This window comes from Mya arenaria, chromosome 3 (genome assembly GCF_026914265.1).
Source record: "Mya arenaria isolate MELC-2E11 chromosome 3, ASM2691426v1".
Taxonomy (NCBI): Eukaryota; Metazoa; Mollusca; class Bivalvia; order Myida; family Myidae; genus Mya; species Mya arenaria.
Window position 1 is genome coordinate 91,330,781 of NC_069124.1, and position 13,557 is coordinate 91,344,337.

At 37.1% G+C, this 13,557-nt stretch overlaps 1 protein-coding gene across 1 annotated transcript in view; it reads right to left on the minus strand.

Annotated features, from left to right (window-relative positions):
* LOC128227818 (multiple C2 and transmembrane domain-containing protein 1-like) overlaps positions 1-13,557 on the minus strand; it is a 94,927-nt gene that overhangs the window by 63,191 nt on the left and 18,179 nt on the right. The window contains exon 3 of the mRNA XM_052938687.1: positions 6,951-7,369. Coding sequence (XP_052794647.1) covers positions 6,951-7,369 — 419 coding nt within the window. The remainder of the gene's footprint in view (positions 1-6,950; positions 7,370-13,557) is intronic.

Consider the following 13,557-nt stretch of genomic DNA (forward strand, 5'->3'; position numbering starts at 1 on the left):
TAGGGATCAATCAGTGTAAAAACAAGGCAAGTACATTTATATAACAACACAGTTGTAGGCAAAAGGTGTTCTTTTTATCAAACGAAAAATATCAAATATTCGAATACTGATTTTGACATTCGAATATCAAAGGTTCGATCGAATATTCTGTTTGTTTGCATCCCTAGGTTAAACAATTACATGAAATGATTTAAAGGACAGGACAGAACATAAGAAAAATATCATAAAATCCACCATTTTAACTAGAAATTGTTAAAACATTTCTTATGAGAGTTGACCAAACTTCTCCCCCAACATTTTAAACCAAATTATTTCGGTTCTGTGGGAGGTTGCGCTGGTCAAAAGGTTATGACCCTAAGCTTTCCACCCACTAATGTCAAATCCTTTAATTTATGATTTATATGATTTCATGTTGGTTCCATTACTAGTATATTGATAATGATAATAGCAATATTATTTTTTGTTGATCTTTCATCAGCTCAAAGAATTTTATCACACAGTGAGATTGCCATAGCATGTAAAATACAATTAATGTCACAAAATTCAATCCCAAAGGGCAAATAATCACAAAATCTTGCTTTTAATTCTCCAGAAAAACTGTTTTGCTTCTGAATATTAAATCTTAATTCAAAACCATTGGAAAGTTAGATCAATACTCATTTAAACAAAAGCCGTCATAAGACAGCGCGCTCAACTACGCCGCTTTGAATACAATAACGATGTAATAATACCAAGTTTAGTCTCTTTATGTCAAACCTAACTAAAATTATTTGATACATAAGGTGACTTTGATGCTGCCCTCCCACCAGCCCACCCAAACAATGACGCAAGTCATTCAAATAACTTGAATTCCCATTATGAAAATGTGGTTAAGAATATACAAATATGCCTTTCAAAGGAAATTAAAAAAAACAACAAAAAAAATAATTCAAGGGCCATAACTTGTATTTAGGCTTAAAACGGAGTTATGTTTCTTATTGTAAGATGGTCGTAAATAATTTTGAATTTTATGAAGTGCATTTAATGAATGGTATAGATGGGTTTTTTTATTAAAATCCCAACTTGCCCTTAACTTTTAATTGCCTAAAACTTTAACCTAAGTCAATCAGGGGCCATAACTTGTATTAAGGGTATAGAGTTATGTAACCTCATTGGATGATGGTCCTGAACAATTGTGTGAAGTATTAAGTCAATTGAATGAATGGTATTGGAGTTTTAAGTGAAAATCCCAACTTGCCCTAAAACTTTAACCTAAGTCAATCAGGGGCCATAACTTGTATTTAGGATAATATGGAGTTATGTAACCTCATTGTGGGATGGTCCTGAACAACTGTGTGAAGTATTAAGTTAATTGAACAAAGGATATAGAAGTTATTAATAAATATTCCAACTTGCCCTAAAACTTTAACCCAAGTTCCATAGTCAATCAGGGGCCATAATCTGTGTAAAGAATAATATGGAGTTATCTAACCTCATCATGTGATGGCCCTGAACAACTGTGTGAAGTATTAAGTCAATTGAATGTAGGGTATTGGACTTATAAGTGAAAATCCCAATTTGCCCTAAAACTTTAACCGGACGCCGACACCGGGGCGAGTAGTATAGCCCACCTATTCTTCGAATAGTTGAGCTAAAAAGAGATGAAAGCTAAACTCTGATTCCTGGACATGGCACCAAGAAGAGAAGTTATTGTTATAGCTCAGTGTGCTTGAAATGCTTGTAGACAATGTCGGGTGAATGTTTAAACTGCAGTAAATACAAGAACAATTATTTTGATTATCATTCTTAAGAGCATAGTTCAGGTTCAAGAAACAAAGCAAATACCAGAGATCTCCTTTTGCATATTTCTCAACCGCATATTTCCCCTTTGTCTGTTTCCCTTATGCCTGTCTCTCCATGTGTCCCATGTTGCCTGTTTCCCATTTGCATATTTCTCCACTGCATGTTTCCCCTCTGCATATTTCCTCTCTGCATATTTACCCTCTGCCTGTTTCCCCTCTCCATTTTTCTCCTCTTTATGTCCCCCCCCCCCCCCCTCCCCAACATATTTCTCCACTCCATTTTCCCCTCTCCCTGTTTGCTCTCTAGATAGTTCTACGCTGCATTTCCCCTTTGCCTGTTTCCCCTTTGCCTGTATCCTCTCTCCATGTTCCCCTCTGCCTAATCTATTTCCATGTTTCTACTTTGCCTGTTTCATCTTTACATATTTCTCCGCAATTTCCATGCTTCCTGTTTCCCCTCACTATCTTAACCCTCTGCATGTTTCCTTTCTGCATGTTTTCGAACTGTTGGTTTCTCCTCTGCATGTTTCTCTTCTGCCTGTTTCTTCTCTGCATATTTCTCCACTGCATTTCACCGATGCCTGTATCCTCTCTCCATGTTTCCCCTCTGCATATTTCTTCTCTGCCTGTTTACCCTCTGCATGTTTACTCTCTGCCTGTTTACCCTCTGCCTGTTTCTTTTCTGTCTGTTACCTCTCTGCATATTTTTTCTCTGCCTGTTCCCCTCTGCATGTTTCTCTTCTGCCTGTTTCCTCTCTGCATGTTTCTCTTCTACCTGTTTCCCCTCTGCCTTTCTCCTCTGCCTGTTTCCTCTCTGCATATTTCTCTTCTGCCCGTTTCCTCTCTGCCTATTTCCTCTCTGCATGTTTTTCCTCTGCCTCTTTCCCCTCTGCCTATTTCCCTTTCCATGTTTCTCTTCTGCCTGTTTCTCCTCTCCCTGTTTCCTCTCGGCATGTTTCTCTTCTGTCTATTTCCCTGACTGCATATTTCCCCTCTGCCTGTTTCCCCTCTGCCTGTTTCTCCTCTGCCTGTTTCCCCTCTGCCTGTTTCCTCTCTGCATATTTCGCCTTTCCATGTTTCACCTCTCCCTGTTTCTTCTCTGCGTGTTTCTCTTTTGTCTATTTCCCCTCTGCCTGTTTCCCCTCTGCCTGTTTCTCTGATGCCTGTTTCCCCTCTGCATGTTTCTTCTCTGCCTGTTTCCTCACTGCATATTTCTCTTCTGTCTATTTCCCCTCTGCCTGTTTCCCCTCTGCCTGTTTCCCTTATGCCTGTTTCCTCTCTGCATGTTTTCCCTCTGCCTGCTTCCCCTCTGCCAATTTTCCCTTTCCATGTTCCTCCTCTGCCTGTTTCTTTAATGCCTGTTTCCTCTCTGCATGTTTTCCCTCTGCCTGCTTCCCCTCTGCCAATTTTCCCTTTCCATGTTCCTCCTCTGCCTGTTTCCTCTCTGCCTGTTTCCCCTCTGCATGTTTTTCTGCCTGTTTCCTCTCTGCATGTTTCTTTAATGCCTGTTTCCTCTCTGCCTGTTTCCCCTTTGCATGTTTCTCCTCTGCCTGTTTCCCCTCTACTTGTTTCTCCTCTGCATATTACACCGCTGCATATCCCCATCTGCATGTTTCTCTTTTGCCTGTTTCTCTACTGCCTGTTTCCCCTCTGCTTGTTTCTCCTCTTCATGTTTCCCCTCTGCCAATTTCCTCTCTACTATTTATATTGTATGACTTGAGGCCTTACATTCATCTTGTATGAATTGAGGCCTAACATTCATCTTGTATGAATTGAGGCCTTATATTTATCTTATATAACTTGAGGCCTAACATTCATCTTGTATGAATTGAGGCCTAACATTCATCTTGTATGACTTGAGGCCTAATATTCATCTTGTATGAATTGAGGCCTTATATTTATCTTGTATGACTTGAGGCCTAATATTTATCTTGTATGAATTGAGGCCTTATATTTATCTTATATGACTTGAGGCCTAATATTCATCTTGTTTGACTTGAGGCCTAATATTTATCTTGTATGAATTGAGGCCTGATATTTATCTTGTATGAATTGAGGCCTAATATTTATCTTGTATGACTTGAGGCCTAATATTTATCTTGTATGAATTGAGGCCTTATATTTATCTTGTATGACTTGAGGCCTAATATTCATCTTGTATGAATTGAGGCCTTATATTTATCTTGTATGACTTGAGGCCTAATATTTATCTTATTTGACTTAAGGCCTAATATTCACCTCGTATGAATTGAGGCCTAATATTCATCTTGTATGACTTGAGGCCTAATATTTATCTTGTATGAATTGAGGCCTGATATTTATCTTGTATGAATTGAGGCCTGATATTTATCTTATATAACTTGAGGCCTAATATTCATCTTGTATGAATTGAGGCCTAACATTCATCTTGTATGACTTGAGGCCTAATATTCATCTTGTATGAATTGAGGCCTTATATTTATCTTGTATGACTTGAGGCCTAATATTTATCTTGTATGAATTGAGGCCTTATATTTATCTTGTTTGACTTGAGGCCTAATATTTATCTTGTATGAATTGAGGCCTAATATTTATCTTTTATGACTTGAGACCTAATATTTATCTTGTTTGACTTGAGGCCTAATATTTATCTTGTATGAATTGAGGCCTAATAATTATCTTGTATAAATTGAGGTCAATATTTATCAAGTATGAATTGCAGGGTTCTTAATAAGTTTTGGTTGAACCGTCTCAAATTGTAAAGTAAACGACCAGCTTCTACTTATTCTACTGAAAATTCATTTAGTTTTCCAAATTTGAACCGGCCCTATTGCCATTTGAACCGTCCATTTTGGCCGGCAGCCAGTTCTTATTGAGAACACTGAATTGAGGCCTAATATTTATCTTATTTGACTTAAGGCCTAATATTTACCTTGTATGAATTGAGGCCTAATATTTATCTTGTATGAATTGAGGCCTAATATTTACCTTGTATGAATTGAGGCCTTATATTTATCTTGTATGAATTGAGGCTTAATATTTATCTTGTATAAATTGAGGCCAAATATTTATCTTGTATGAATTGAGGCTTAATATGTATATCTTGTATGAATTGAGGCCTAATATTTATCTTGTATGAATTGAGGCTTAATCTTGTTTGAAATTTATCACTAATGAACTGATGCCTAACAATTATTTTGCATGAACTGATGCCTTATATTTATCTTGTATGAATTGAGGCTTTATAATAATGATATCTTTTATAAATTGAGGCTTATATTTATATGAAAGTATTGATTTATAATATATACTTCTGAATTAAGCAAAGCAAACTTGTCAATCAATAAATAAAATCACATCTCCATTTTCAAAAGACGATCAATTTGTACTGCCCAAGAAGCAGTTTTAAACAGTTGGTTTTCAGCAATTAAAAGATATTCATTTGAGAATTGGTGCCTTAGTATTCTATTTAGTTATTATTAACTCAGAAGGCATCCACAGCTTGTGTTTTGTATGTTTGCCATTGCCAAGGTTTTCCTTTGAGAATATTGAATTATCCAACCATGTACAATAAATCATTACTTTCTTAGAAAAGTCTTGTATTGTTTTACAATTCTGATGAATGAAAAATTTCAACCTATGATTGAACTGTCTGAAGTGTGTTTTAGATGGAAGATAGTCTTAAAACTGTTTCAGATAAAAAAAACAAACTGCCTCAATGGCGTTTCAAGTTAGAAATGATGTCTGATTCTAAGCATAAGAGAGATTTAGATTGTAGAAACTGAAAAATTGTGGGTCCTGTTTCAGATTTGAATTTCGGTACAATTTCCAATCAAAAAGTAAAATTTCTACAAAAACTGTCCAATATTCCCCCTGACATTTTTTTCACCTTTAAGTTCAATTGTGCTTCAAATGTTAAGTATATTGTTCTTTGAAAATACACTCCCATTCGATCCACATCCATGTATATTTACTGTTTTACAGAAGTTTTATAGAAGTATTTTATAACAGACTTTTATTTGTTATTCACTGTCTCTTTATCATTGTTTTATTGAAACCTCTGACAAAAGCGTCTGTCTGCAAATTGTTGTGTACCATTTACTCCACTCAATTCGTTTTTGAAATTTATAATTTACTTGCTGCATATAAGGACCTCTTAATAGTTTAATGAAGGAAAAAATAACTATTGTAAAGCATGCTTTAGGTTATGGTAAAGGTTTGAATATATGAACTGGCAATTTATTGAAAAAAAGTTTTTCTCTTGATTACCTATTTTGAAAATTGAAAATGCATAATTTTCACAAAACTATTCTGATATCACTTAACTGACATTTCAATTCCACAGAAATCTTAGCCGTAACTCCATGTCATCAACAAACATCTATAACCGCACCATGTTAACATCCTCCTCCGTCAATGTTGTCAACGTCGCACAATTACAGTCTTTTATATACTCCCAAGTTGCTTCACACACAATTTGATTTCCTAAATGCCAATCATGGCAGTGGAGAAAGTTGGCAAATATCTATCTTAGGGCTCGTTCCCTTGTACCTTTTCTCTGTGTTGATGGTGTAAGTGTGCCCAACGCCGGCAGATTTCTATTGATTGGTCATTTCGAGAGAAAATAATAGGACAGTGTATGATTTCCTATTAAACAAGATGGATCTGGGCTATTTATCCATGTCTGGGCTATCTGACTGCGACTGCTACTCTTAGTTATTCAACTTCTATTCCTGAGGGCTAAAGCCATGGACATACTCACGGTATAGACCATTACAGGTTCATGGTAAAACACAATACAACAAGCAGTAGTTAAATCTGTTACCAACCAATATGAGATACTGTATGATAAGCTATCCAACATGATAGCTATATGAGCATACTTTAAAGTTGAATAAAGCACAATTAGCTTGATTAAATCTTAAAACTTCTGCACTAAATTTTTGAATATCTGCACGTATCAAAATTATAAATTAATCCCTGTTCATGAAAACACCTAAAAAATTTGTATTTTGGTACACTTGGTAATAACTTTTGCTCTTGATTGAGGCAAGCAGATCGCTTGAATATTTTCTTACTATCTCTTGGACAAGCGAATTATGATAGACCATGCAAGCATTATTTTGGTGACATAAAGTTGAAACTGACCAAGTGGAATTTAAGAAAAGGTTGAAGCTACACCTGTCTCACCTGTGAGGAAGTGATCTGCTCAATGACAGCAATGCCACTATCCACCTCCTCCTCCCCAGTCTCCATGGTTACCAGGGCCGACTGTGACCTTGACCTTGGGGGTGATGTATCCGGGTCACTGAGACTCTTGTCCATCCGACTGTCATGGAGTGAGGAATTGCGAGTTTGGCTGTCAGACATGTTGTCCTCATCTGTTGATATGTTTGATGTGTTATACACTGTTTTGTAAATATTTGGCTGACTTGCACTAAATGATTCGATGTTGGAGTTTTTGTCCTTGTATTTTGAAGGTCGAAGTTTCTTACGAAAGCTAGAGAAGAACCTTTGTCTCCGGCTAGGCGCACTGTGTGATGGGGAAGGAGGGCCGTTTGGCTGGCGTATGTCCACTGAGCTGGCCGCCTTCCGGGCAGCCATACTGCCTGAAATACACACACAATAACTAAAGTCACATGTAAGCCATATCTGGTAATAAGATCATTTTTTGTTTGCATAAAGAGTCATGTAATTAAATACTCTCCCTTCTGTGTACATCTCATACTATTGTTTAAAGCCAATTGCATATTTGAATTACATTTGGCAACTTATATGGTAGTAGTGTCATTTATCAGGCAACAGGTTGCATCTAGAAAATCCTTATAATGGACGATGGGTAATAATTTTCCCACCGAACCAAAACTACAATTATCAGGAGCTTAACCAATCAGGATTATAATAGACAAGACTTATCACACCCCTTTCCTATAATCCTTTTATATTATTACAAAATTAATATAAGTGTCACACATAATGCTGTTGCATTTACATGCCAAATATTTGCCCTTGGGGTCCTGGGGTATGTTTTTGAAGCATTTATAAATGCATATTTAGATAAAATCCTTTAGTTTGCAGTGTTCTGCCAAGACTGTGCTCAGTAAAAATCAAATGGCAAACAATGTATAAATGTGTAGACCAGCACACCTGTTTTCCCCTGGTTGTTTAGGCTGTTGCACCCTGTGAATGCTCATGGTGATAGTAAATATTTACACCATGCCAATGTCTGGATGCACACTGGGTTTTGAAACAACAGTAGGTTATTGACAGCAAATATATATACCGTATTATATCATGTATAGGACGCTAGCATAGATAGGACGCAGGCAAAATAATAGTTGAAAAAAACGGGTAGAAATCCTTAATATATAAGATAGGACGCAGTGGAAAAATGTCAAAATCGGAGCCGAAAAATTGAGGTTGGTAAAGTATTTATAACATATATTGAATTAAAAAACAAACAAAAAATTGTATATAAGGCATAATTCTATAACTGTATTGTGTATTTCGATAATTATCGTCGTATTTCGGTAATTTAGCGTACACAACAATGATATAAGTCTTGACATTTTGAGAACATTCACACATATTATAAGACTTATACAAATGCCGTAATATTCCCGACACGCCTTCTGACTGACAGTCAACCGTTGCATCCGTTGCAATAGTCCCCACTGCCTTCTGAATAACAGTCAACCGTTGCATCCGTTGCAATAGTCCCCCCCCCCCATGCCTTCTGAATAACAGTCAACCGTAGCAACTGTTGCAGCCGTTGCAATCGCAACTGTGTATTGTCAAAACTGATGATTGTTTTGTTAAGGCGTGTCGCTGCGCAGATTAAAGCATGTCGGCATAATTAATGCGTGTCAGTAATAAGCCTTGCCAGTGGAAGGCACGTCGGGTGAAGTGCGAACAAACAACCATACGGTATTACCATCGCAATAGTTTGTTCTATTGATGTATTTCTAATGACAGACAGCGGGTGTTTTTCACACCTTCGCACATTTGAAAAGATTTGATATTTTCGACCTGAAAAGGACTTGGAAAAAAATGGGAAAAACAGATGAAATTCTAATAGCATAGAAAGGACGCAGGCAATTTTTAAGACGAGAATTGGGGGTAAAAAAGTGCGTCCTATGCATGATATAATACGGTACTGATTGAAACTTTCCTCTTCTTGAAAATGCTGTTAACCAAAATGCAAGGACTGTTGCCATTCCATTCATGTTACTAGACTCCAAGATAACAAAATCACAACTGAGAGTGATGTAAGTCTAACATTAATTGTACCTCCATTCTAGTAATGTTAATGTCAATGCTCTGAGAAATAAGAGAAAGAAGGCGCAAGCTGTTCCAAATTTACCAAATTCCTCCCATACGTTTTTACTCATTAAAACACATGCATTAAGTGGCCAACTGTTTTCTTAATGCAATACTTGTATGTAAAGGACTCCGATGGGAGCTTGAAATAACAACTATTTCAAGTAACCTTCCAGTGCCTGAGCTGATAAACCTAATTGACCAATGATAACACCTCCGTTGTTCAATGCACTGATATTAAAAAAAAAACTACACCAGGGTAGACCAATTATGACTGGCTACCAAGTGGCTAGAAAGGAACATAACGGTTGTAGCGTTTTTAATCCGAACACAGTCATTCAACCTATAGTTTTTCCACAAATGTACATATTGTTGGCTATTAAGAAATAAATAAATAGATGTGTATATCATTCCTTCTGTGTTTCTCACCAACGATAAGAACATTTCACAGTTTTCTTAATGCAATACTTATATGTGAGGGACACAGGAGGTAGCTTGAAATAATATACTACAATTATATACCAAAGTTTACAGAACAATGGCCTTGGAAATTGCTGATGGTGGTGGTTAAATTGATAAAATTGAAGTGCCATTCATTTGTTATTTACAAGATATATAAAAGACCTCAATTTAAACAATGCATAAGTGGCAGCAATTTCCTATCTGGATAAAGTGGCCACCTGTCTTAAGCAGCTAATTTAATCTTGTCCTCATGTCTTCCAAGGATGGGTATGTCAGAGATTGTATAGCACATGATCGCGAGTTGTCCATCCCGAGGTGGGTTGTTCAGAGAATGGGGCCCATAAGTTGTCCATCCCGAGGTGGGTTGGTCAGAGAATGGGGCCCATGAGTTGTCATTCAAAGGGTGGAATGGTGAGCGATTGCTGCATGTGAGTTGTTCTTCCATGGATTGGTTTGTCAGAGAATGGGGCACGCGAGTTGTCCTTCATGGGATGGGTTCATCAGAGAATGAGAGACATAAGTGGTCCTTTCCGGATGGGTTTGTCAGAGGATGGGGCACATGTGGTGTTCTTCCCGGGATATGTTTGTCAGAGAATGGGGCACGTGAGTTGTCCTTCATGAAATTGGTTTGTCAGAGAACGGGGCACACAAGTTTTCTTGCATACTGGACATGTGTTTCCGATCATGTGACTGGTGCTGGAAAATCTCGTCTTACACCCCCCAAGTAAGATGAGTTACGCACAACAACGCGCCACTTCTTTTTCTTTTATTGTATGGTTTATGAAAAGTTTATATGCAATTTTAATAAAGCGCAATCAAAAATATAAGTATACAATACTTTTAATTAAAATTGAAGAAAAACAATCGTAAAAGCGCGATTTTTAAAGGAACTATTTGACGTCGATAGTGATTTAAAATTACTGCGCTTTATGACATCAGTACACAACGTCGCATGCGATTTTTGGTGAAATGTACAAAAGTGCGTATTCGTTACCGGCTTACGCGCATGCCTTTGGGTCGGATATTTCTATCCATACCGGAAACACATGATAGATACTTATAGTTCTTCATGGGATGGTTCATCAAAGAATGGGGGCACGTAAGTGGTCCTTCCCTGATGTGTTTGTCAGTGAATGGGACACGTGAGTTGTCCTTCCCAGAATAGGTTTGTCGGAAAATGGGGCATGTGAGGTGTCCTTGATGGGATGGTTTGTCTGGTCCCGGGAAGGGTTTATCATAGAATGGGGCACGTGAGTTGTACTTCCTGAGATTTGTCAGAAAATGGGGTATGTGAGTTGTTTTTCTCAGGTTGAATTTGTCAGAGATTGTGCACACAAGTTGCCCTACCCACAGTGGGTTGAACAGAGATTGAGGCATACAAGTTGTGTGTGCCAGGGTGGGTTAGTTGGAGATTGTGGCACACGAGTTGCCCTATCGGAGGTGGGTTATTCAGAGATTGTGGCACGCGAGTTGTGCTACCCGGAGTGGGTTCAACAGAGATTGAGGCATGCAAGTTGTCCGTGCCAGGGTGGGTTGGACAGCGATTGTGGCACACAAGTTGCCCTACCTGGGGTGGGTTGGACAGCTAATGTGGCACACAAGTTGCCCTACCTGGGGTGGGTTGGACAGAGATTGTGACACACAAGTTGCCCTACAATGGGTGGGTTGGACAGCGATTGTGGCACACAAGTTGCCCTACCTGGGGTGGGTTGGACAGAGATTGTGACACACAAGTTGCCCTACAATGGGTGGGTTGGACAGTGATTGTGGCACACCAGTTGGCCTACCCAGGGTGGGTTGGACAGAGATTGTTACACACAATTTGCCCTACAATGGATGGGTTGGACAAAGATTGTGGCACGCAAGTTGTCCTAACCAGAGGTGGGTGGGTATTACAGAGATTGCAGCACAAAAGTTGTCCAGAGAGTTTGGTGCAAGAGTTGTCCAGAGATTGTGGCGCATGAGTTGTCTTTCCTGAAGTAGTTGGGTTAGACAGAGATCTCGAATTAAGGTTTAATGCCTGTATACAATTAAAAATCTGCCAACAGAAAGAACCTTTTCAATATGCATTCATTAATAAAGACCTCAAGTTAGTTATTGATTCACAGAATGCCATAACTGGGAAATCTGAGTAAATAATTTTTTCTCTGAGATAAACAGATACATCATTACAGAACAATTGACAATAATTATAGGCGCCATCAGTAAAAATCCTACCTTTACAGACATATATTTTTCAAACCATTAATGAGTGCCTTCTGGAGATTATAAATAATATGTGCCTATTGAAAGTATAAATACACCAGTTTATTTATAATCAATCTATATTTTCATTTATCTTACATTTGATTCGACTAAAAAAGGTTGTGATACAACTATACATGATTAACTAAGACTATCTGACGGTTAATGGCACTATTTATCATTCACCAAAATGCCTGTCATTGCTACCAAAATGTAGAAGCATTAGCTTTATTATTATAAATTTCATTATTTTTCTTTGCCCCTAATTGTTCATTTTTTAAATCTGATTCATAAATCAATGCATAGATGATAATTTTCACTTCTGAAAATGAGACTGACAACATAGATTTTATCTTGACATGTTACATATGATTTTCATAAATACACAGCTTAAAAACAAGTGGAATTAAATTTTAAACTTATGACTATTAAGAATGAAGAAGAGTCTATTTGTTTCTTAATTAATGTATACTATTATTATCATTTCCAGGTTAAAACAGAAATACAAGTGTTATTTTCAAATGAAGGGAGGTAACTACCTGATGGCATAATAGTTAAGTGCTGCAGTTGCTTGCCCATTATATCAGCACCAACTGTTTATACTAAAATTAGTTTTTATATTCAAAAAGGACAGGCAAACAAATGTTTGGCACCACCATAGGCATTGTAGCATCATATAAGAAACTCAAGTTTGGAAAATTAACATAAGTTGAATGAATGAACTCAAGTGAATGAGCTTGCAAAATGCAGAGGCAAGAATCATGCATCACTATAGCCTGTCATAATGGGCTGATTATTCAGAATATTCTTTAAGTTAACAGCTTGTAAACAGCATCATTATAAACTTTTAAAGGTGGACCATTTCATGATTTGCCGATATATAAAACACAGCTGAAATATTTGTCTCAATCTGTGGAAGAATGTATCCACAAGGCCTCAAGAGCAGTAAAGATTTGAAAGTTATCAACGATGACTTTAACAACTTTATGGTTTGGGGAAGGTTTTTAAAAATTTTCTTATACAAGCCAATGTAAAACTAGTCCCTTCCACTGGACCAACTTAACTTAAAGGAATATGATAATGGGTCAACTAAGAAAAAATTATTTTTAATTCTTTTGAAATTTTGATTGTGATATCTGCGGAAAAGTGCGTATTCTACGTCAATTTTTATACAAATTCATAGTTTAAGTTATGCAAGGAAAAATATCAATCATGTTCTTCCGTTCCGGATCGAAAAATCTGACCCTCGGGCACCCTTAAAACATTGCTTAAAAGAATTAGATAAGTTACCACTTAAGAAAGATTTCTGTGAGATTGTTTTGAAATCTGGCCATTTACAGTTTCTGAGGAAGATTTACAAAGTTGTTTCTTTTTCTTTTAAAAGTTCTATTTTTTTCATCTTTTTGCATCTGGAATGCATGGGGTCAGTTAAGGAACTTTCCTGCAACATTTGGTTGCAAGTGGTTTAGAAGGAGAAGATAAATGAAGAAAAATGTTGCTAACAGACAACAATCGAGTGAAAACAACTCCTTTATATCGCAATCATCATGAAAGCAAGCCACTCTGTGGTAATTTATACAACATTTTTGGCATGACAAGGCCTTATAATATCCAATTCCCTTTAGAAACCTTCCAAGATACAGCCAGAACAATTAGTTATAAGCCCCATTATGAAAATAAATTTCAGATTAAGGGGAGATATCTTAATAAACTATACTGCTGGGTAGGTTTATTATTCTTGGGTACTGCAATTCCTCTCATTGCCATCTAT